Source organism: Lipotes vexillifer, unplaced genomic scaffold (assembly GCF_000442215.2).
Source record: "Lipotes vexillifer unplaced genomic scaffold, Lipotes_vexillifer_v1.1 scaffold541, whole genome shotgun sequence".
Lineage (NCBI taxonomy): Eukaryota > Metazoa > Chordata > Mammalia > Artiodactyla > Lipotidae > Lipotes > Lipotes vexillifer.
In genome coordinates this window covers 825,482-851,716 of record NW_006771814.1, presented here as the reverse complement: position 1 = coordinate 851,716, position 26,235 = coordinate 825,482, and the positions used below count along the sequence as shown (strand labels likewise).

The window sequence follows — 26,235 nt, the reverse complement described above, 5'->3', positions numbered from 1 at the left end:
GCAGGCTCAGCGGCCATGGCTCACGGGCCCAGCTGCTCCGCGGCACGTGGGATCCTCCCAGACCGGGGCACGAACCCGCGCCCCCTGCATCAGCAGGCGGACTCCCAACCACTGCGCCACCAGGGAAGCCCTCATCTTGCTTTTTAAATTTGTTTGTATATAATGTACTGAAACCTACATTTTTTGAAACTCAGGATTATGAATATCAAATTTACCTCTCTCAATCACCCAGACTACCTTCTAATTCAAACCAACATAAGGGAGTTTCAACTTAGAGTTATATTTAAAAATTAATTTAACATCAGTTATTTAGAACTTGAAATTTTCATAAACATACACACACATACATATACACTCATACATGAACTTGCACAAAAATCCAAAATATGGGGAAAATACAATATTATGTACTGAATAAGAAGACCTAATATCTTAATTATGTCGATTGTCTCAAAATAAATATGTGCATTTTATTCAGAATCTTTTTTACTTATGTTGTTTTGTTTATAACTTGATAAAACTATTTTATTAGTTAATATGGAGGAATATATAACAAAGTGTTTCAAAAATTATGATATGAAGGCTATGATACAAGAAAATATAGCAAGAAATATGGGATCAGTTGAATAGAATTTTGACCAGAATTACTTCTTTTTTTTTAAAAATTAATTTATTTATTTTTGGCTACTTTGGGTCTTCATTGCTGCACGTGGACTTTCTCTAGTTACAGCGAGCGGGGACTACTCTTCGTTTTGGTGCGTGGGCTTCTCATTGCAGTGGCTTCTCTTGTGGAGCACAGGCTCAGTAGTTGTGGTGCACAGGCTTAGTTGCTCCATGGCATGTGGGATCTTCCCCAACCAGGGCTTGAACCCATGTCCTCTGTATTGGCAGGCGGATTCTTAACCATTGTGCCACCGGGGAAGTCCCCAGAATTACTTCTTATTTTATATGGGAACTTGATATGTGAAAAAGTAAAATTTCTATTCAATTGGAAACAGTGGTTCATTTATTGAAACAATTTTCTACCCCAAACAAATAAAATTAGTGCATATCTCATTTCATAACAATAAATTTGAGATGGAGTAAATATTTAAATGTAAAAACAAAAAGCAACATAAGTTTAGAAAAAGAATTTTAAAAAATAGTTGTATAGCCCAAGGGTTGGGGAGAACTCTTAAAGCAAGATTGGAAACACAGAATATGGAAAACTACTTATTTGGTTTTACAGTTCTCAAGTAGAATGACCCAAGATTTTCACAGAAGAAAATCAAAACAAGACGAATGAACAAACATAACAAAACAGAAACAGAGTCACAGATACCAAAAGTATGAACAAGTGGATGCCAGAGGCAAGAGGGTCAAGGGTGAGTGAAATTGGTGAGGGAAATTGAGAGGCACAAATATAATATACGTTACAAAATAAATGAATCACGGGAATGAAATGTACAGCATGGGGAATACAGTCAATAATAATGTAATAGCTTTGTATGGTGACAGATGGTAAGTAGACTTATCATGGTCATCATTTTATAATGTTAGAAACATCCGTAACTATGTTGTGAACCAAGAACTAACATAAGGTTGTAGGTCAATTATACTTAAAAACAAACAAACAAAAACCAACAACAAACCTATGGAAAAAGAGATCAGATTTCTTGTTACCAGAGGTAGGGGTTAGGGGGAGGGGGAAATAGATTAAGGCAGTCAAAAGGTACAACCTTCCAGTTACAAGATAAATAAGTACTAGCGATGTAATGTACCACATGATAAATATAATTGTCACTGTGGCATGTTATATATGAAAGTTGTTAAGAGAGCAAATCCTAAGAACTGTCATCACAAGGAAGAATATTTTCTTCTTTTATTTTGTGTCTATATGAGATGATGGATTGTGATCATCATTTCACGATTATGTAAGTCAAATAATTATGCTAAATGTTATAAACGTATATGGTGCTGTATGTCAATTTTATCTCAAAACTGGAAGGAAAAAAAAGGTCAGAAACATGAATGATCTTTCTCATTAATAGACAGGGAAAGGAAATATAAAATAATAATGAACTACAATTATTTTGCCAAATTTAAGGAGCTGATGCATCCACATTCATCAAAAGCAAGAGGAATGCAAATTATAACAGCCTTGCTGGAAAGTTTCTGGCGCTTACATAAATTCTAACCACCATAGTCTTAGTTAGGGAACCCTCCCTACAGAAAATCAGGCACCTTGAGACTATGTATTTATATCATCATTGTTTGTCATGATAGAAACTTGGGTATCACCTGAATGTTTTTCGAAAGAGAAAGGTTGAACAAATTGTGGAATATCTCTACATGAAATATTATGATGCTATTGAATATTTGAACTTGAATGCATGCTGTATGTATCAATTCGGAGGGTTGCCCCTGAGGTCTCATTTTGCCCTGTTGGAGAGTTGTAGCATAGTTATTTACATAACGGCTCCTTATTTTAGGTTCTTTAAACATTAGTTAACTTTATATCAGAGACTGTGCTTGGTATTACCTAATTATATCTTAACTACTTTATTTGATAAACAAAGACCTCTATAATCATGTCCCACTCTGGGTATTAAAATCTAAATTGTACTCCACCCTGACAGGCATCCCATGGCCCAACCATTTCAGTGCCAAACTTTCCATTCATAGTTATCTGGTTGACTTCTGCCTATTCCCTCCCACTTATCAAATTCTACCAGACCTTCAAGACCCAACTCAAACCTATGATTTCTATGATGCCCTTTAGTAAAACTGAACTGTCATTAACCTGGCATATTTTTCTTTAAATGGAGGCAGGCAAAAGGGAAGGTGTTGTTATTAGCTTTTTACAAGAAGAGATAAATATTAATATTTTTAAAAAGGAGTTTGTAAAAAAATAAAATAAAATAAAAAGAGGAGTTTGTGGGAAAAGGGAAGAATGAGAGTGCAGATTATACAATTGATGATTCTCTTATCTCCTTTAAGTGCGCTCATACAAACTATTTATAATAACTTTACCCAAGCTTTGGTCAGTGATACATCCAGTATATAAACATAAATAATGTAACATTAACAACTATTTCTACCTCTTTAAAGTTAATATTCATTTTAAATTGCATTGATTATATATTTTTATGGTAAGCCTATTTCAAGTCTACTTTGAATTAAAAATACCAGCAAATAGATATAGTTTGTATTGATTTGAATATAGGTGTAGGACACACATAGTGAATATACTTCTGCAATAACTTGGATAACAGATTGATTTTAGAACTACGAAGCACACTTGAACCAAATGAACAAGGATCTGGCAAAAACCATTTCAACTCAGTGACACTGTTAATACAAATATGCTTGGAGTCTGATTACAGTGCCACAAGTAACAACTAAGATGTATGAAGCACTTAATATGTGCCATGCCCCGTGCTAGGAGCTTCTCATGCCACATCTTAGTTAATCTTCAAAATCATTTTTGGAATTAGGTGTTACTGTAATCCTCTTTTGACAAATAGAATAGGCCTTAGAGAAGTGCAATCGTTTGCCCATGGTCACACAGAAATCCATGCAGCTTGACTCCTGGGTTTAAATTCTTCATCAATAAACTATATGTCTTGTAAGTAAGGCAGCTGTGAGGTCCTGGAAATAGCTCAGGCATCAAGAGTGAGCATTCCATCCTGCCTCAACCATTTTCAGTTGTGTGAGAATGACAAAGCCAGTTAACTGCTCCACATTTCCAGTTTCCCATTTTGAAATCTGGACATTCATTCAATATATTTCTCCTTGTGGAATAGGAACTGGAGAAATATATATCGAAGGCTTCTCAAAGTTAATACACACAGGGCTGCAGTGAAGATTTCATGTTGCAGGGCAACATGAAAGCATGTGGTATCTACAAATCACTAAATAACAGGAAGGGACTAGTGTTATGTGACAAGCCAAAGATTGTTAGGAGAAAGCATAAAACAGTCTTGTTCAGTTTTGCCAGATTGATTTGTTTCTCCTCACATAAACACAACCCCAATTATAGTGCTTGATTCATCTGAAAAGTAGGACAATTATTTCCTGGTGGGCCAGTTTCGTCAGTGTAGATGTCAAAGCTTGGAGCGTGTACTTTTCATGACTGAAAATTTAAACTGTGTATCTCCTAAAATGGCATGGACTCTGTTGTATACTGCTATAGATATACCATAAATAATAGCTATTAAATATCATTTGCATCTTGGATAAAGAACTGGAGAAATCTATTTCGACTCCTAGGGTGACATCAAACAAATAGCAACTTTAAATCACCACCAGCTTTGGCTAGGTTAATCACTAAAATAATGAGAGGATTGCTATCACTGACTCCCGGATTGTTTAGTTTACAGACATCACTTTTATTTTTAAAACTCTCTCTCTCTTTATATCTGTTACATTGAAGGAGAATCTATTAAATGATATCCAAGTGAAATCTTTTATTGGTAGAGAACTTAGCTCAACGGGCCAAGTGTATACTTAATTGTATAAGAATTGCACAAATTCTGATCAGAGGTTCTAATCTTAGTTTCACTTGACAGTGTTTATCACGGTCCCTTTTTTTTGAAAGTCACCAGTCCTTTGACTTCCATAACTGGGTAGTATATTGAGTCAAATCCTGGCTGTCCCACTAATGGTTTGTAGCTTTGGAAACATTATTTAACCCCCTAAACTTCAATTTTCTCATCTATAAAATGGAGATTATTACAGTCTTTACCTCATAGAGTTTTTTTAAGGATTCAAAAAGAAATACAGAATAATAATTAATATGAAAGTGTTTTGTATCAGTACATAATGTTTGACAAAACAAAATCTAGTGTAATTACTATAATTATCTTCATCAGTATCATCATCATTTTCTCTGGTTGCTTTTTCTCAGTCTCACTCACTGGGGACCCTTCTCCTATTCATCCCTTGAACACTGTTTCCTTAGGGATCAAACTTAAGCCCAGTGTTCTTCTCATGCAGCATATATTTACTCCCTGAAGGTTGACTGTTCTCATGTTAATGATAGTCTGTATGTGTCAATATTTATTCTTCCAGCCTCCAGCTATTCAGTAATACTTTGGGGCACCCATTTTATTCCAGTCACTCTTCAAAGTTTGGGGAATACAGCAGTGAACAGAACAGACAAAATCCTCACCTTTACTCTAATTGCATTCTAGAAAGAGAGGGGAGGGAAAGACACAACATGAACGAACAAGTGGATGCATAAATCAATGAATGAAGAAATCTCAAACAGTAAAGGCCATGGAGAAAAGTACAGTGGAGTAAGAGGAAATAAAGAGTGTCAGAGGCAAGGAGAGGCTGCTGCCCTATGTAGGGTGACAGGGAAGTCTTGCTGCTATGATGACATTCGAATAGAAGGCTAAGGAAATTGAGAGAGCAAGCTAAGCTTACATCTAAGGGCAGAGCATTCCTGGAAGAGAGAGCAGCAAGTGCAAAGATCCTGAGGCATGAGTATGATTAGAGTATTTGACCAATTTAATGGAAGGACAGTTTTCTAGATTAATGTTTCATGCCATGACTTGCATAAACTTTCTAATTATTTATAATAATATGTAGATTACATTTTGGTTTTATGTAGACAAATTAGCTGAATATGTTTTTTATTTCTTCTAGTCTTTATATCTTTTATTTTTACTTCTTTTTTGGTTATTCAAAATAGAACCTCCAGTAGAGTGTTGTATGGAAGAACAATATTGAGAATCTTTATTTTGTTATTGAAAGTAACGTGAATGTTTTTAATATTTCACTATTCAGAATAATATAAGATGTAGGTTTTGGGAAGACTCAATCAACTTAAGGAAAGCTTTTTGTCTATTTTATTCTTGGTTTGCTTAGTTGGTTGGTTTTTTTTTTTTCTTAACATTCAAGGATAAACATTTTATCAAATGCTTTATTTTTTTGGCATCTAGTGAGATAATCATACATTTCCTTCTCCTTTACCAGTCAAAGTAGCGAATACATTAATAGATTTTTCTAATAATTGCTTTAGATTTTGCATTTAATTTTTGATGGACCATACTTTTCCTTTCTCACACTGTCCTCTTCTGATTTTGATGCCAAGGCTGTATCAGTTTCATAAAATTAGAAATGTTTGTGAAAGATTGGAATAATATGTTCCTTGAGTGGTAGATCTCACCTGTTTTTCTTCATTGTTATTTAAAAAATATATTTATTTACCTTTTTTTAATCAATCATATTTACTTCAAATATTTTCCATGTTTTAGGTTTTATGCAAATTTTTATTATGAAGATTGTTAATGTTATTTTCACCTCAACAAATTTATCAGTCTTTCTTTCCCCTATTATTGCTCTTTGTAGCCCAGACATTCATTCATGAAAATAGGTCACCAATCTTTGAGAATGAAAGTCATGTGTATAGGGCTTTGTATAAGCTAAATATCTGCTTTATTTTTAAGCTGAGACAGTCTTGTCCCATGAAAACCCCTAACTCTTGCTAAAGAGATTTAGTATTTGCATCATATTTAAATTAATTATAATGCTATTTATTTAATCCATATGGAATTCAGTTGTTATTTGATATTTATTTATCCTGTGGTAGATTTTAAAACTTTAAAATATTATTGTGATGATTGTGCAATATTTCAATGAAAAATACACTGGAATTTACTTAATCACCTCCATCTTGAATACATGAAAGAGTGGTTAAATATGAATACCCTTTTCTTTGGTTTTGCTTTTGCTAAACGTCGCTAAGTTGCTTTTCCAAAAGGATTTAGTTCCAACAAAAATAAAGGGTGCTAGTTTCACTATATAGATGAGGCATAAAATTCAGAAGATTGCATAATTGCCTTATTGTCCTTTGTTGATTTATCAGTCAGCATTAAATAGAATTATTTTTATTAATTTTTGTCTTATGTTTTATGAATTCCTTTCTCAATTTTTGATTTTATGATTTTATTTTAAACACACAAAGGAACACACACTGTTAAATTATTATAGAGATAATTTTGAAATAAAACAAATCTTTCAGAGGTTAAAAATCACACCAAGGTAAACCTTCATTTTTTCTGTCTTATATTTTTCTTCACAGATTTGTTTAAACTGTGCTGCACATCATTAATGTAGATTTACATGAATGAATAAAAGTTGATATAATTATGTCAAGTCCTGTGATTTGAGGTTCCAATCAAGGCTCCACGGAGTAAGAGATCTTATGTTAAATTTAAACAAATATTATCAAGCCTGCCTGTAACTTTCAAGTGCCCTGAGACTCTTAGGACAATGGGAAATATAGCACTAGATTTTGTCTGCCACATTGAATGGAGCATGTATGGCAGGAATGTAGGGACAAATGACATGAATCCTCACATCTTAATCCACTCTGATTGAAGAACACTCAAAAGATGGGGAATGTGGAAGTATAGGAACAAGGTCTCATCAATCCAGCAAAATTCCATTGCATGTTGTCACTACAACTTCTTTAAAACATCTAGACTTCAAGTGGAAAACTCACTCTAAGAGCTTTTCTCTGTCACAGCACCTATTAAACAGAGAAGATATAACAAGAATTTCATATGGATGCTTTTCTGGCAGTGAGACATGCAGCAGAATTACATCGATAGTGTATCCTAATGGAAAAACATGCTGATCCCAAAGGCCATGAATGAGGAGATGCAAATGGAAAATATGGAACCAGCAGTTGAGGCTAAGAAGATATTAGAGGCTACAAGTTAGTAAGGCTGTGCTGGGTAGTATTCTGAATGTCTGGCTATTATGAAGTGGGTGTGAGGTTGGATCGGTTACCTTGAAAGGAGCCGAGGAGATAAAGCTGAGCTGTCAGGTGACCTTGGCTCACCCACTGTCAGTGTGGCCTCCAGCACATCATTCACCAGCTTCACTTTTAGCGATAACAGCATTGCCTGTTTACCCACAGGATCAAGTCACCTTAATATGATGAAAGAACTTTGACAGAGTTGGAGTGATTCATAAATGTAAGGAGGAGAAAGTACCCTTTACTTTATTGATATTAAAAATGAAAACACAGACAATTATTATAATTGTGGCTTTTTTCTATTAATAATGGGAAATCAAATTTAAGAATACTAAATAAAATTTTAGATTTCATTTATGAACCCTAAAAGAATGGGCCTGTTGAATGGGTATAAGATTCCTAAATTTTATATCCCTTTCATTAATTACTATAATGGTAACAACTCTGTATTTATGCCTAACCTGCCCATATATTTAATAACTTCTTTCTCGTTCACTGCCTTTTCCTGTCGTGATGTGCAGGTGCATTCCAATCTTTTTTTTTTTTTTTTTGCGGTACGCAGGCCTCTCACTGCTGTGGCCTCTGCCGTTGCGGAGCACAGGCTCCGGACGTGCAGGCTCAGCGGCCATGGCTCACGGGCCCAGCCGCTCCGTGGCATGTGGGATCTTCCCGGACCGGGGCACGAACCCGTGTCCCCTGCATCGGCAGGCGGACTCTCAACCACTGCGCCACCAGGGAAGCCCCGCATTACAATCTTTAAGACAAGCATTGACTTTTTCCTATTACAAAAGCTATATACCCTTATTGCCTAAAGATTTTTAAAATATCAAAAGTACAAAAGGAAAAGCAAAATTCCCCCTAAATCCCATTACCCAGAGATATACATTGTCTTTCTCTCACCCAGATATACGTGCTTTCTCTTTCTCTCTCAATATCTACAAAATTGGTAGTGTGCTTTATACTTTTTTACCAGTTGCAGGCTTTTATGGAAACACTGCAGTTACTTCAAGGAAGTCTGCATGCTCCACGTGGAACTTTAACGTTTTAAGATGAGGTGAGGCTTCTCAGAACGCAACACTTCACTTACAATCATAACACAGCATCGTGGTGAAATAGAGGCCCAACTTCAAAAACAATATATTCCCAGAAAAGTTTATAATGAAGGTATTAATAATTTTGTTTTCATTCTGAATATGATCTAAATCAGAAGTGCTACCTTCACTAATGCCTATAAGCTCCTTGATGTTTGATTTTATCTTGCCAGATTGTTCTCTGCCTGCTTTATTTTCATGAGTGATGATGGGGGTTTTTAATCTGTCATGTTCATCCATCTATTCAGCAAACTGTTACTTAACACCTAGAATGTGTGTAGTATCATGTAGTCAGGAGAAGAAAAGAGGACTAAAATTTTATTTGGTGTGAAGAGTAAAATCTGCCTAAGGAATAGGCTGGTATTCATAAGTTTGAGAAGAAAATGAACTACAAAGACCATCACAGTATAACAGGGTGAAAAAGATTTTGTTTTTTAAAGACCCAAAATACAACAACCACGGCTAATTAAAGTTTTTAAATTTATATATTAGTAATCACATGAGGGAAAAATTAAAGGTAAAAAGGCTTCATTAAGAAGAATGAAATAATGCCATCTGCAGCAACATGGATGGACTTGGCGATTATCATATTAAGTGAAGTAAGTCAGACAGAGAAAGACAAATATCATATGATACCGCTTATATGCAGAATCTTAAAAAAAATGATACAAATGAACTCATTTACAAAACAGAAACAGACTCACAGTCTTAGAAAACTTACTTAATGAATACCGGGTGTGGGGGGAAAAGGAGGGGGGAGGGATAGATTGGGAGTTTGGGATTGACTTGTACACACTGCTATATTTAAAATAGATAACCAACAAGGACACACTGTGTAGCACAGGGAACTCTACTCAATATTCTGTAATAACCTAAATGGGAAAAGAATTTGAAAAAGAATAGATTTGTATAACTGAATCACTTTGCTATACACCTGAAACTAACACAACACTGTTAATCAACTATACTCCAATATAAAATAAAAATTTTTAAAAAAGAAGAAAAAGAATTAGGAAGTTAACGCAAATGAGGATAATAGTATGATCCATCACTGTCACACAATGTGTTATGTTGGTAAGTATCAAAGAAAGGCAAGGACACAAAAACAGTCTTTCAGGATAAAAACGTAGCTCTGAAACTAAGGAGTGCTACGGAAATAACTTGTTTCACAAAACTTCTCTTCTGAGATTGCATAAAAATAACTGAACTAACTCTTGGAAAAATTCGAGGATATGACAGTGTGAAACTAATGAAAAAAGACAGGTGCTAAGTCATGTCAGCCCCATAGCTGGACTTTCTCGGCAAAAGTAAAGTGATAGGCACTTAGTCCTCTGAATGGAATGATGGCTTTCCTCCGTCCACAGATAAGGAAAACATTACCTAGATTTTTGACTGGGGGCTGAGAAATACACATGTGACGGGAAAGAATCATGGTTTTTTTTCTTTCCTCCATTGAGTTTCTTTAGCTGTGAACTTGAATCTTGAGCTACAACAATGAAAGACTTCAGCAATTTACAAGTTCTGTAGCAACCAGCTAAGAGACTTCTTAACCTCCACTTTAGTGTGTCAAAAATATTTACCAGGATAGGTGGAGTGGCAACATGCTACTAGAAGAAGAAAACTTTGGGGATTAATTCCTTATCTCTCATGCCTCAGATAAAATACACAGAAAAAGCTAAGTAGAAAAAGCTAAGTCCCAGGGAAAATCAAAACAGACTCTGACTACAGCACTAGTTATAGAATGAAAAATGACTTTCCCGGGCTGTTGACTTTTTGGATCAGATTTGTAAAGAATGGAATGTATCAGCATTATAGTGATCCCAAGATATTATTTTTGTCATTTTGCTATACAATTAAGTAAAGAAGAAATCCAAAGAAGTATATCATGGTGGTTCATACAATTTTGTTTACTTTTTCTTGGTAATATTTCATCTGAATTAGGTGACCTGTAAAAGATGCATTTGTACCAGGTAAAAATGGATAAATTTCATGGAAACTCGTGATGTTTATGGTGCCTTACAAAACCTCTGCTAATATGGTGGTGTGCGAAACTGTAATCTAATGAAATTAAAGGAAAATAATAAAAAGTGGATGCCTATTATTTTTGAGTTCATGCCAGATGTTTAAACTAATACTAATGTATTTTAAAAGGCCTCAAATATTCACCAGGTGGCAGTCTTTTCCCTAAGTGTGGTCAAAACAAATGATCTGCTTTACCTCATCTTTATTAAAAGAAATGGGACTTATGGCAGGAGATGTTTTGCTTTTTTTCTCATAATGTTGCATTTAAATGACTTGTCTCTTCTGAACACATACTCCCTAAATTATCCTTAAGGGAACCTGTTTATTCTTCCTTGAGATCATCTCTGATCATCTTCTTTTATCATGATTTTTCTTTTTCTTTCTCTGTATTCAGAATGAAACTACATTGTATCAGATGATTAACAACATGTTTAGATTATATGTATTTAGACTTCACTGTAGTCTTAGAAGCCTGGTCAATTTCCACTCTCCTAACTTCTCCACATGTCTGAGGTCACAGACAATCTTCCTGGCTCCAACCAACCTCTCATCGATTCACAATCCTCCTGACCATTATGCATACATTTGGGATGCCTTGCCTTTGAGATTTCATCACCAGAATTCAGCAAGTTTGCCTCCTGTGGCCTGCATCAGTGTATTTGAAATCTAATCACGACAACTTAGAATCGTGATGCAAATGTCAATCTTTAGACATTGATCAAATTAGCATAGTTGGTTCTGAAATGAATGAATGATGATAATGATAATAATAACAACAACACGAAATCAAATGTAAATACACTAGGCATTCACTTTACATGAAGTATCTCAAATTTCTAATTCTCATCAGAACTGTTAGAAATAGCCATTACTGTTTTCCGTTTTGAGTTAAATAACCACCACTGGGTCATGCAGATAGTAAGGGGTGGAGCTAAGACTTGGATTCCTATCTGTCTGATTCCAAACCTAATCTTTTTCCACCAGGAAACATTTCCTGTTACCCAAAACTAAACCTTGAAACATTTATTTATATCTGTATTCTTTCCTTGTTCTACAAAATGTTTAAGGCTGAAATTACAGTAATGTTTATGGTAAATATTTCTATTTGATTCTAGACAAAAAAAGTGGATTTTAATCTTGGCTCAAGAATGAATAATCTCAGTAATCTTTGGCAAATTTCCTGAACGTCTCTAAATTTCATTTTCTTCATATCTCTAAGGTAATGATTCCAGGAGTCTGTGTGTTTGTGTGTGTGTGTTTGTTTGTGTCTGTGTGTTTGTGTGTGTGTGTGTGTGTGTGTGTGGTAGCGAAGCAGGAGGAGGGGGGAAGGGGGAGAGGGATGTAGGGTCAGTATGATATCAAACTGCTCTCTGATTTCACAAAGTTAAACTTGAGTTTTTGCTTTTGAGAGAACCAGGCAGTGTAGACTTGGGTTAAGGAGAACATGGTATAGTAAAGTAAAAGTCATCCAAAATTGGTGCTAGAACATATGAATTAATGAACACCACCTGCAAGTCAAACATTAAGTTTAGGCTGAAAAGCACTAAATAGTATATACTTGAAATGTCTTTCCTAAAGCTGGTAATTTAAGGCTCGACCAAAATAATCAAAGGCTCCTCAGATGTTAAAAAAGATTAATGGGCTCTGATACTCTAGGATAAAGTATGCAAGAGAAGTATGTTTAGCAACATTTAATATATATTTAATTTACCAAATAATTTTTTTTTAATTTTAAGCATTTCATTGTTAAAGCTAATAGTTATATGTGTGCAAAGCAAATATATTTCATACTGATTCCATTTAGGGTGAAGTGTATGCTTTATATATATTATTCTGTACAAAAATTCTTCTCATATGTCAACATATTACACTTTCCCAAATCTACTGAATATTTTTTATACACTTCTGTCATTTCACAGAAATATGATGGTACTGGTCTCTTTCTTCTTTTACTGATGTTAAGTTTCTTCAGTTTTTGTGTCTTGTATAATCTAATATGGATAATTCTTAGACATTAAGCACTAGTCCCCTATTCCCACAAAAATATTTATGTAAATACAAATGGAAAATCAATATAGTATAAAAAGCAAAATGGATGAGTATACATTTTATATATTGTTACTTTTATTTATCTTGAAGTTGCAATTGATTGCTAGATTAGATTCCTTGAGGTCAAGGTCTACTATGTGATCATATTTGAACAATATCTTGGTCAGAGTAGGCAACCAAGGAAATGTTAAAGATAATAGAATAAAGAGAAGAAATGAGAAAACACATGATTCCTTTACTGACGATTTGTTCACCCAAACCATTCTCTAGGAGACTTCTGTCTCTTCATCTTGAGTTGTTCTCCTTGCTGCTCTGCTCCAGTGGACTTGAAGGAGCAGAAGCCAGTGATTCTATACTAAGAATAATATAGTGATTCTAAATTTGCTGGGTCTGTCAATGTGGATGATGACATAAATAACCAGTTTCTCCAAGATAAATGCACCTGTCCCTAAATATACATAAAGATATGTATATAGATAGAGACACGTATTCTTCTCTGATTTAAAAATAATATATGTTCATTGTAGAGATTTTAGAAAGGACAGAAAAGCACAAAAAAGCAAAGCATGCACTTTTTCCCAATATCCAGATCACTAATGGTAATATTTTACCATGTATTTGTGACAGGCCTCCAGTGGCATCTAATGACCTTCACCTCCTTGTATTCATGCCCTTCCATACTGAATCAGGCTGATCTGTGTGAGCATTAAAATCATTTGAAAGTGAAAAAGAAAAGACTAATATAGTGATTTGATATTGCCCGTGCTTGGCACAGATAGTAAACACTGTATGTGTGTTTGTCCCAGATAACCTTTAGAATGTCTTCCAAACCTAAGAAACTACCTATGATTTTAAGAAAAGCAGTTCCATCTTCCATTATTTTTATTATGAAGGGGGGTATGTGCTTGCACAAGCCTGTGTGCATGCATACATGTGTGTGTAGACATACTTGTGTGTATCTGTGTGTGTGTATGCGTATGTGTGTCCCTCAGTATCTGTAGGGGATTGGTTCCAGGACCCCTGCCCTGGATTCCAAAATCCGAGGATGCTCAAGTCCGTTATATAAAATGGTATAGTATTTGCATATAACCTATGCACATCCTCCTATATACTTTAAATCATCTCTAGATGACTTCTAATACCTAATATAATGTAAATGCTATGTAAATAGTTGTAAATACAATGTAAATTCTATGTAAATAGTTGCCAGTGCAAGGCCAATTTAAGTTTTGCTTTTGGGAACTTTCTGGAATTTGTGGGGGGGAATATTTTCCATCTGCCATTGGATAAATCCAAGGATGATGCAGAACCCACAGATATGGAGGGTGTACACACACACACACACACGCACACACACACACACTTGTTGGTATTGTGAGGTTCACAAAGTAGGGGAAAGTGATACGTATTTACATACTTTCAACATAATATTCTAAGAGGTGTAAAGAGGTGTACAGGATATGATGGTCGCAAAGAGAGATGTTTAATTCGATCAGGGCTTCATAATTGATCTCACACATAAATAGGAAAAGGATTTGTGTTGTCTGCAAAATAGCCTCCTCCAGTCTGGTAGGGTGGGTCTATCTCTGCAGTCTCAGCCGTCAGGTCCTCTCTGAGTTCCTCAACCTCTGTGTCAGACCCAACCACAGGACAATATTGAAATGCACATGGCTTGACCTGTAATCACCTCCCTCTTCCTAGCATTTTCTCAGTGTGCCACCAGCGTGTCCTTATCGCTGCCAATTGTTTCCTACAAGAATCTAGGAGAAATCGGGGGAATCAGATAACCAGTTTTATTAAATGAGTCAGAGTAGCATTGGCATATATACACTACCAAATTTAAAATAGATAGCTAGTGGGAAGCAGCCGCATAGCACAGGGAGATCAGCTCTGTGCTTTGTGACCGCCTGGAGGGGTGGGATAGGGAGGGTGGGAGGGAGGGAGATGCAAGAGGGAAGAGATATGGGAACATATGTATATGTATAACTGATTCACTTTGTTATACAGTAGAAACTAACACAACACTGTAAAGCAATTATACTCCAATAAAGATGTTAAATAAAAAATAAATAAATAAAAATAAAGTTTTACATATCTGAAAAAAAAAATAAAGTACTAAAAGATTTGGTCAGGAGCCTCTGGCTGAAGGAATTTCAGGATGATCCCAGGAGTCAAGGACCTGGAGAGATCTTTCTGTGCTGCTTTAGGAACAAGTTTTACTCCTAGGAGGCGGCATGTTCTGAAGGGCTGAGAGTGCCAGACATCTCATGGCCAAAGTAACCAGGCAGTTTGACAAAGGAAGAGTAAAGTCCATGAAAACAGAGAAGCCTACACTCAAATCTCCCTTTGGCAAGTTATTCAATTTTTCTGAGCTTCAATTTCCTTACCTATAATGGTTCAGTGTAACTGGGAGGAATCCATTAAATAAATGTGAAAATACATACCAGGCAGTCAAAAAAAACCAAGTTTGTTGTATTCCCTATTCATGTACTCATGCATTACTCCTCATTTAAACCCTATTATTTAATAACGACTGCTTCAACAATTGTTGAAGATTCTAAAGCTGGTTTTAAAGTCAGCAAGTATGCAGTCTGCAATTGTTTTTAGAGTCCACATTGGTTGCTGGAGGGGAGAAAACAGTTTAAATCCTTAGTTAGTGATGGTGGCTTTGGGTAAGTTAACTTTTGATTTTTTTAATAGCTATAATAAAGAACTTATTACAAAGATTGTTATGAGGTTTAAATGAGATAACAACGTAGAATGGTCTTAAGAGTATGCCTGGCACACTATAATGCTCAATTATTATAAACAATTTTTATTACTATCCCTTGACCTACCATCACCATGGTAACATCTAATAGAAATTTACAATGCACCTCAACCTATTTACTTTTTCAAATTATGTATTGTTTTTGAGGAAAATTACAATATACTACTAGTTGAGGATTCTCTGATATTTTGGACAATGGGAAATACACATAGTATAAGGTCTGAATAAATGCATAATTATTTCTAATTTATACTTTATTCATCAAGATATTATTGTACTAAAAATTCACATTTTTACCTGACGGTACCAGTAGTGCTTAAAAATTAAGCCTGTATCTCCAACTCAAACAAATCTATATACTTTTCCCTGGGAGAGTCCAGAAACTGAAAAGAAGTGTTGCAATTATGTTACACATGTGACGGGGATGAAGATTGTTCGGACTTAAACCCACCCTACTCATCCATCATCATCTCATTTAAGGGAAGAGAGGTTATGCATCCATTTGGTAAATTTGTAATTATGAATTTCTCTTACCCTCCCCAAACTACCCACTCTTTCTGGGTGGGTTTGAGCATTCTCTGAGAAGGCTAGATTCTATAAATCAGCTCTTACATGCTCAAAACTCACAGTTAGAATTACTGTCAAGTGTTTCTAATACCTGATTCAAACATTAGAGACTTGGAATACTGATATATCTAGACATTACTTGAACCAGAAAATTATTGCATAAAGAATAAATTGTGGTAATAAAAATGACAATATTCTTTCTTCCTAAATGCTTGAAAATTGGTTCTTGAAAAGACGATTTAAAATTCTACATTACTTCAATCCTCACTTTCTTGTGTTTCAGATATTAAAGCAATAAAAACTTTACTCACTTTATATCTAATCAGAGCAGAAATAAATATAATAGGTTGAAAGGACATTTTAAAAACAGTTTTGAGAACTTCTAATCATAATATTTATTTTTTAACTTCCTAATTATATTAACACCTTATCTATTCAATGAATTACAATTGTTGAATGACATCATTTTTCCTCAATGATTAATTTTTAAATTATTACAATTAATGAAGTTCAATTGATATACTGCTTACTAAGGCATCAAGTTATTATTTTTAGATTTAATCACAACATTTATAATGGATTGGGGGGTTTTAATAAAAATGACCCCTGAAAATCTTTTCACCAAAGCTCACATTTGAAAGGCTAGTTTCCGTCTCTCTTATTCTAACATAAACTCACTCTTCACACCAGCAGTAACACTTCACAATGCATTTGCTTTGAGGAATTTTTAGCCTCTTCAATGCACATATGTATTTTTAATTAAATTGAATTGAATACGTGTAAAATACTCAAATGACATCAAGGTGGAGGGATTTGCATTTACTGAGCTCTTTTGGTGTCAGTCACATTAGTGTGTTAACTATCCAATCTTTAAAACAACTTGGCAAGCAGGGACTCTCATCCCCCTCTTACTTATGAGAAAGTTGAGGCTCAAAAGGCTCAAATAATTTGCCTGAGATTATAAAATAGGATTTATAGCCACATCTTTCTCTCTCGACTCTTTTCACTATATCTCACTCCTTCCCTGTCCACAAACAGAGAATAAGGGCTCTGTCTTGTATTTTCTTATTGTGGCATGGAAATGCCTCAATGCATGGAGCTCTAATGCTTGAGATTGTTTTTTGTACTTTTTTTCACTTGAGTTTCAAAAGGAGCTAAGAGCTTTTTGCTCTTGTTGGTTCCAAACATATTTAATGATGATGATGATTACTTTTACTTTCATAATAAGTGTGATATGCTGAGAGAAAAGAACATGGTTCAGGAGAATTACTTGTCTATAATTTGCTGGTCTTCAAGAAGAAGAAAATGTCAGTGTGTATTATTTTATGAGTCAGAATGACCTGTTATCTTAATCCACTTCATCATATTAACAGTGTAACATAGTCTGTCTTTTAAAAATTCTTCCATTTAGGGCAGAATTATTCAGATCTCTCATGATTGCCAATTGCCAATTGACTAAAGGCAATCTAGGCTCTATGTTGTAATAGCATTTAACTTCCCTGCTGTGGAATAATAAGACTCAATTTAATTTTTAGACTTTCAAAGTACTTTTTAATAAAAATTACTTTATACTGATCTCTACTTTATAGAGATCATATTTGGGGATAATTTTCAGCTTTTTCATATTAATGGTGGATTTAGACAATATTATAAACATCTTTCCTATTGATATTTTACATCCAGATATAAAGAAAGTATAATTGATGATTTAGCTAGCTATGTCTCACAATAGGATAAGTATTTTGGGGGGAGAACGTTTTTAATACTTTACTATAATTCTCTCTTGCTCTTGCTTTTACTCTCATACTCTCTGAATTTTGATAGTAACCAAGATTATGGTTATTATACATTTATTTACTTTCACTTACTGTCAATATCCAGGATGTAACAAAAGCAAATAGAAAGGGGTAACCTCAAGTGTTTAACTACTGAGGAAGCTGAAATGTTTTCATTCTGCAAGGGGCAGCTCCAAAGACTAGAACAGATAGGCTGTCTTAGCATATATGACATTTAATAGGGACCATTTGAAGTTCATGGGACTGCAGAAGGTAAATTCCTTGTTCTGAAGTCCAGTGAGGAAAATCAGACGAATGTAAGAGATAAAAGTAAACTTTATCTCTGCCCACTAGCCAGGGATATATTTAGTAGCACCCATATCAACTAAAAACTGCCCTTTATTTTTAGTCAGCAAGGTATATATATATATATATATATATAGATATATATATAGATATAGATATAGATATATAGATATATATATGGGTGTTTTTTGTTTTTTGTTTTTGTTTTTGCGGTACGTGGGCCTCTCTCACTGCTGTGGCCTCTCCCGTGGCGGAGCACAGGCTCCGGAAGCGCAAGCTCAGTGGCCGTGGCTCACGGGCCCAGCCGCTCCGCAGCATGTGGGATCTTCCCGGACTGGGGCACGAACCCGTGTCCCCTGCATCGGCAGGCGGACTCTCAACCACTGCTCCACCAGGGAAGCCCAGCAGGGTATATTTTGATTTGGATATATATTTGCATTAACCTGCTAATGCCAATCTCCTATTTCACCCTTTGATTTCCTGATCACATAATAGGTACTGTTTCTAAAGTCACAGATTGCATCAGAATATCTACAGCAATTAGTTTTTAAATCCCAGGTGTGCACTGAGATGGAAAGAAGGGTAAACGTTAAATTGTACTTTGCTCTCCCTGAACAGGGTTTCTATTTCCAGGAAGTGCATTTTTCAAATGAAAATGAACTCCTACACTCAAAAAGGTAAATTGCCAGTGCTGAACTTCCTTTCAGTGTATATTGTATTATTCATATATTTGTTTGTCAATAGGAAGGCAGAGAATATGGCATAGAACAGTAATAACAATATATTATGTTATTACATGTCACCTTATAAAACACTTTTACAGAATTTTAACACCACCAGACATTAAGAAGAAAGTAAATTAATTCTATGAGTCCAATTAATAGCCAAGAAAACCAAGGCTCAGAATGATTTTCAGAGGCTTGTCCTGTTAGCAAGTGTGGAACAGGGCTAGAAGTCAGCATTTCTGTTACTCAACTCTGCTCTTCCCTGGCATTTCATAGCTTCTATGACTTAGTATCTATTGAGCCACTAAATTATAAATGGCATCATAATGTTCAAGACAGAGACACAGCCTAAATATGTACCCCTAGAGGCTCTTTTAAATTTATATAACCCATATCTTAAATTAGCATATTATTAACTAATCAGCCAGAGCCAGACAGTGTGGTGGTTATCTTCTGACTCTTGAGCTCCAGCACTGGTATTTCCTGGCTTTGTGATCTGGGACGTGTCACTTACACCTTTTTGTACCTTCATGTCCTCACCTGTAAATGGGGAGAACAAAAGCACCAACCTTCACAGGATAATGTGAAGATTAAATGAGATAATGCAAACAAAATTCTTATCACAATTATTGGCATGGTGACAAGCTCAATGAACGTTCATCATTCAGACTATCTCCAGGTTGGTTGCTAGCTATTAATTTATAGATTCTTTTGGTTAGGTTAAACCCTAAAGGCCTCTGGGTCCATGGTTCCTTGCCCTCTCTTATAAAATTAAGTGACTGGAGTAGATGGTCTCCAAGATTTCCAAGATCCCTCAAAATTTTAAAATCTGGTACTCTTTTTAGCAGAGTTTTCAAACCAAAAATTTCCTCAATTGAAATACTCTAGGATCTTAACTGTTGAACTGATAAGTAATGTTTAGCAAAGTATTTTTCCCAAAGAAGGGAAAATGTAATAAATGTATTAGTGAAGTTGGGAAATTCTCATACATTAAATATCACTTACTCATTCATATTTAAGCTAATTATTTGAAATCTCCTTAAAGTAAGGTTAGCATGGTAGAGTCCAGCACACCTAACACAAGGTAGACAACTATAGTTATTCTATAACTGTTGACATCTTCTAAGTCACTGGTTCTTAAAGTGTTTTCTCTAGACCGGAAGCATTAGTATCGAATATCACCTGGGTACTTGTCAGAAACACAAGTTCCAGTGACCCATTCCAGACCCGCTGTATCAGAGACTCTTGGGGTGGGATCCAGCAAACTATGTTTTAACAAGTCCTCCCAGAAATTTTGATGATACTGAAGACTTAATACTATGGTCTGAGTGAAGAGTGAAAAGGAAAGTTCTGTTGCTGCTAAACATTTACCGAAGCAGCTAAAACTGAAATTGAATCTGGCCTTAGAAGATATCAAAGAGAAAGGTCTGCTAGAAATAATTCCAAGTCAAGTAACCAATCAACTGACTGAGAAAAGGGGCTAAGAAGCCACTGTCGGTTATTCCCTGTAGAGAAATAAGGTACTAAGAAGGTTAGAAAAGTTTAATAAATCATCAGAGAGTATCAGAGTAATGATTCTAGCAAGAGAGCAGCCCCAGTAAGAATACATAATGTTCCATCTTCCTGCCTAGTGTGGAGAAATACAGGTTCTCCGTGCTGTCTACTACGTGAAAGAAATAAAGTATTACTCTTTCTATTTTTTATAGTAAAAATGAAAAGAAAACACTAAGAATTCAAAACCCTGGTTTATGAAGATGTACATTAAATAGGGAAGGAAATACTTAATGATCTATGCCCACCTATCGATCTGACAAAACCTAAATATCTTCATTAGATGCTGCACTGAGAAAAGTTTTTAACATACTAGCAATCATAACCATTTAAACAAGATATGATGGAAAGGATAGACAATCAATGTCAGGGTGATAGGAAGACAGGTGATTTTATGTGTTTCAATGTCTTCCCTATCATCTGTATATCAATACCAGACCCCTTTCTTAAGTCCAAAATTTCTAATTATCTCCTAGATGTTAATGTCAATAAATCGAAAACTGAGTATATCCAAGCAGGTCTCATAAACCCTACTTATAATCTCTATCTCAGTTAATGGAATTAACTTTCCCCAGTTATAAACCTTAAAACATAATATTTTGTATTTACCAAGTCCGGTCAATTTAATTTCATAATTACCCAAGGATCTATTTCTCTTTTATCTTTTCCATTGTGATCATCTTTATTCATATTCCCATGATATCTTTCCTGTTTCTCTTCACAACTAGACTCTAGAAAACAGGAATAATGTCTTCTCCCCAGTGCCCGGGCTAAGGCCTGACACAATAAGCATATGCAAATTGTAAATTGTTCCCTGGTGAATGTACTGGAAGAGTAAACAGATTAATCTGAATTCTCAAGCCCCCATGATTTCAGGAGGCCATCACACATTGCATCTTTTTTCAGGAGAAAGAAATCAATTTGTGACAAATTTGTAAAAGAAGACTGTATTTCCTGATCCACGTCTGTCACATTTTAAGTTCTAATTAAGTGTTCTAATCATCAGATTTGTATATTTTTTTATATTAGATCCTCTTCCTTGACTCATCTTAAGACAAGTTATGTTTATCTTGTCCTCTTGGATATTAGTGTTCTCAGGTTTTAACACTCGGCTTCAGTGACCTCAACAAAATTAATGGTAATGTGTTCCAGGGTCTTTGGGGGAAGCCCATGAGACTGGAAATTAGGCAAAAATAGTAAACACAAAATGGCTTTCAATGATCACAAGAATCATCTAAGGAATTACAATTTATGAGAGAAAAAATTCCTGTCAAGAATTTATTTGTTACCTACCAGACACTGGCTTACGGAAACTGTTACTCCAGACAAGGTTGGGCATATTTAGGAGATGCATTATCTATGTAGATCACAGATAAACAGCCAAGCTCTCATGGGGTTTGTCTGCCTTTCCTCCCCACAACAAGCCCTGAGGACTTATTTTATGTGCTATACTGTATACATTTCATGACGGAACAACCTCACTTTTATTGTACAAGATACCAGGCACTCTGAGGTAGACTGGAGTTGCTTTTTCCAAATTAGAAAGTACAAACCAAAAGATGCAATGTTTTGTTGATTCTCAGTGCCTTCGCTGAAGAGGAATTCTAGAATGTGCAAATAGAAAAGGAAAATTCTTGGCTTACAAACTGATACAAGAGAAATCTTCCAGAAACACATGGCCTGGGATATTTCAGACACCTGGCAGATTGCAAACATTTACTGCCTTTTATTAATAATCAGGGTTCAGATCAAGTGCCTCTAAGAAGCCAGGACCCACTTGTCAGACTAGACTTTAGCTCAGAAGTTGAACATCTTCCAACGAACAATCTCATAATAGCAGATATCTTCTCCAGACACCAAATTACTTTGGCCAGCACAAATGTCATTGACTAAAGAGACACTGAAATGTTTGGTCACTGTTCTCTAGACAATAGAATTAAGAAGGTTATACAGTAATAAACAGGGAAAACACAACTGCAATTTTGTTCTGTTGACTTGTTGCAACCTCAAATGATCTAGGCCCACAGTCCCAACATCTGTCTTATGGTTGCCCTTGTAGATATGAAACAACGGCGTGTACAATATAAGATCATTGTTATTAGGAAATGCAAATACTTTAGGGGTATGATTGTGGAAGGAGTTCCAAAATCACGAGGGGCCTGGGAATGTAGAGCCTGAACTTACACAGATAAAAACACACTCTTACTCACTCCTGTCTACGTGTCCTGTGTTCCTCCAGTGGTGGAAAACTGCGATATAACATAACATATGCCTTCAGATATTACCATTACCTATCCACCTCTGTCAAGGTTAGTACAAGTTTGAAAGGATACATGAAAGAAGCAAATCCTTCTATCAGGAAAGTTTTACCAATATGATGGGAAGGTATCCCAAACAACTGGATATGAGAACAAAAAGCTAGTAAAGCAACAAGCAAAGAACTACTGTCATCGCGGAGTGTTGTTTTATCAAAGTTTGGGCTCAGGTAAGGGAAAGGGGTGCATGGTGGTGAGACATAAGAATGGGCCATAGAACACAAACTTCTGGGAGACTTTTTCAGGAGACACCCAGCCATGAAGTTCTTCTCCTAATCATGGTGGGGATTCTGATCAAAGTCCTCCAGTAAAGCAAAGATAATAGTAGCTAAAGCAGAGCTTGCTTTAAAGGAACGTAACGTCTCTAAGAGTCCATCATTTGCAGAAACTGTTTGCGCCTTATCAAGTAGAACAGAAATTGCTAGAGCTGTAATAACACACATTTTTATAAGATTTTACTTTAAAGGACAGATTTGAGCCACTGAAGTGCATACAAAGTCTCTGCAATTAGTCAGTGAGACTTGATGCAGGGAAGTGAAGAGTTCAGTGTGAAAGGATAAAGGAGCAGAGAGATGATTCAGACACAGGCCAGTAACAAAGGGAAGGATCTAGATGGACAAATGGGAAAAACAGAAAATAAGGAAAAAATAGATGCCTTATTTGTTTCTGTCAACGATTTCTCCGCTTCCTTAGTGGTAAAAAAAATAAGGAGATAGGAATAAAAAATAGGAATAAAACCACATTGTATTTATAATTGTGTGCCATTTTGGTTTATTTTCTACCCGTGATGTTAAGATACAGCTACATTTTGCCATTAGTAAATTTGATATAGTTAAGCCTACAGTCAGAGTTCAGTTACTTTTTAGTAATCTTTTTTTTTCTTGCTTTTAAAAAATTTAAGTCTGAATTTAAAAGAATCTATTGGAGTTTGCTAAAGAACAATATCAGAATTATAAGTACAACTCACTTTTGCAATAACATGCAGAATTCCAGAACAGGCAAGCAGGTTAAAAAGGAAACTAGCAAAAGAATTCAGCCTGTCACTGTAGAATATCAGAAAATGATGCACTAGAGGAGAAACACCCACACATACACAGTAGCCCCCCGAAAACATTATTGACCATTAGATAGAAATGTTTCCAATGTATGGGAAGCCACCACAGGCTACTTTGTTTTGCTTTGGTTCTCACCAAAGTCTGATTAGCCAGGGTAGGAGGTGCAGGTAGCGATGACTTTTGGAGAGTATAAAATGTGTACTTAGCAGTGGTTTTGTGTCATAATAGTTCTGACTTCAAGGCTAACATTTCTTAAAATTTGGGGAGAATATGACCATCCATAGAAACCTTCTGCAAGTAAAATAAACTAAAGCCAGTATTTTTGCACGTACCTGTTTTTCTCCACTGGGCTTCTTGTGGTTCAGTAACAGCTCTACAGCTCCGACAACTTCTTTCCTGATGGCGTGTAATAGAGCATCTCCAACATAGACGTTACAGTTTAAGAGTAGTTCTATGAGCTCCAAGTTCTCATTTTCGATTGCAATGAGGAGAGCAGTTCTTCCAAGTGGATCGACGCAATTAATATTGATTTTAAAATAAATTTCAGCTTCCTCTAGGGATTTCTTGACACTTGCATAATCTCCCTTTTCCACAGCGTTCAAGTAGGCTTTCTCGGACGGTGAGAGCTCTGATTCTGCTCGGACTATCCTGAGAGGGATGCGGTCTCTGTACGGGGCATTAACATTTCTTTTGTAATAGAACTGAGCCATGTTTCATGCCATGCTATTTCTTGCTCTCTGAAAGTGCAAACAAAAACCAACACACACAAGGATTAGTATTAGCACACTTTTGAATGATTATGCATCACATTTAACAACTCACAACGAGGCCAATAACAACGATGAAACCGTAATTATTAAGTGAGAAGTTATGTTCCCTTTAAACAATGGAAATAGGCAATAATTATTCAGTTATCTAGAAACACAGGTTTCAAAGTTCTTATTTAAGAAGAAAGAGAGTCCAGTATTTGGCAAGTTACTTATAAAAGTTACTTTAAAAGTGACGTCTGTCAGAGGTTGCACCTGTAATTTTTAAAAATTATTTACAAAATTTATCATAAATATATATTGTTTTTAACAGAGAACCTTGAAAGTCAAAGGCTGTATCTCTGGGGTCCCCAAACTGGACCAGGGATTTTCAAGAATGTCAGTCACTGTCAGTTTTGCTCATCATGGAGATGCTGTTGAGATTACGGAGTATCAATATCTGGGCAAAATGTTTTTCACTTTTATTTCTAGTTTTAATGTTTGTAAGAACTGACATTAAAGTTACTGATATTAATGTCAATAAAATATCATACTGAGCCCGATGAGCATAATTTTATTTTTTTCCTCTTGTAAGTAAATTCATTGAGGAAGAAAGAATGGGTACCAGTGGTATTAATTATCAAGATGAGTCTAGGCAATTTAATTTCCAACAGAAGCATTTAGAAAAGGATTAAATATATGGTTTATTATGAAAATGCTATTTTCTTAATTCTCTTACCTCCGTATCATGAAACAATAAACCACAAGGCAGGAATACATTTATTGTAAAATGTAATATTATTTTGAAGTTACAGTAAGTATACAGTTGAAGATGAGGAAATTATTTCAAATAAATAAGAGATTATCATCTAAAAATAGATTAATAAAAATGTCTGATGTCGCTAAAAGTTATACTGATTTGGTAATCACCTTAGAGGTACAAACTTACAGAAAAATGTATTCTGTTTTGAATATAATTTCTTTACTGCTGTTAGGTCCTGATTTCATACTTATGGTCTGAACTATTTTATTATTCTATGTCATTTATATTCAACCCACATGTTTATTTACATACATTCACTACATCAAATTAAAATGAATGGGGTATTCTAAGTACCTGAACATGCATATTCATCTTAATTGATCTTTTTAGACCTAATCATTTTATAAGTAACAACCATATTTGAATAATGCTTTAACTGTAGCTTGAACATGCATTGCATTAACAAATGTGATTATATTTAATGTAATGTTCTCATTTGGGAAAATATGCATTGTTTGCACGCTACCTCAATTTAACAGTAATTTCAGTTATCAAATAGTTAAGTTTTATTTTTTGATGTCCAGATTATGCATCATGATTTCTCAAATATCTAGGTTCAGGATCTAATACACAAAACTGCAATTCCATAATTTCTTCCTTTCTGGCATATTTGATTCAGCACTTTATTAAGGCCTCTTCATAGACTAAGCAAAAAGTGGTAATCCAATAATCCAGAATATTTTTCTCAAA

General features: G+C 35.2%; 1 protein-coding gene across 6 annotated transcripts in view; it reads right to left on the bottom strand.

Annotated features, from left to right (window-relative positions):
- The window catches only part of TRPC4 (transient receptor potential cation channel subfamily C member 4), a 168,254-nt gene that overhangs the window by 97,290 nt on the left and 44,729 nt on the right, over positions 1 to 26,235 (bottom strand). For 5 of the 6 annotated variants that reach the window (XM_007447178.1, XM_007447183.1, XM_007447180.1 and 2 more), the window contains exon 1: positions 24,309 to 24,686. In XM_007447178.1, the coding sequence (XP_007447240.1) occupies positions 24,309 to 24,686 (378 nt within the window). Of the gene's footprint in view, positions 1 to 24,308; positions 24,714 to 26,235 lie in introns of those variants that run through there. The other variant, XM_007447179.1, reaches the window with a different exon arrangement.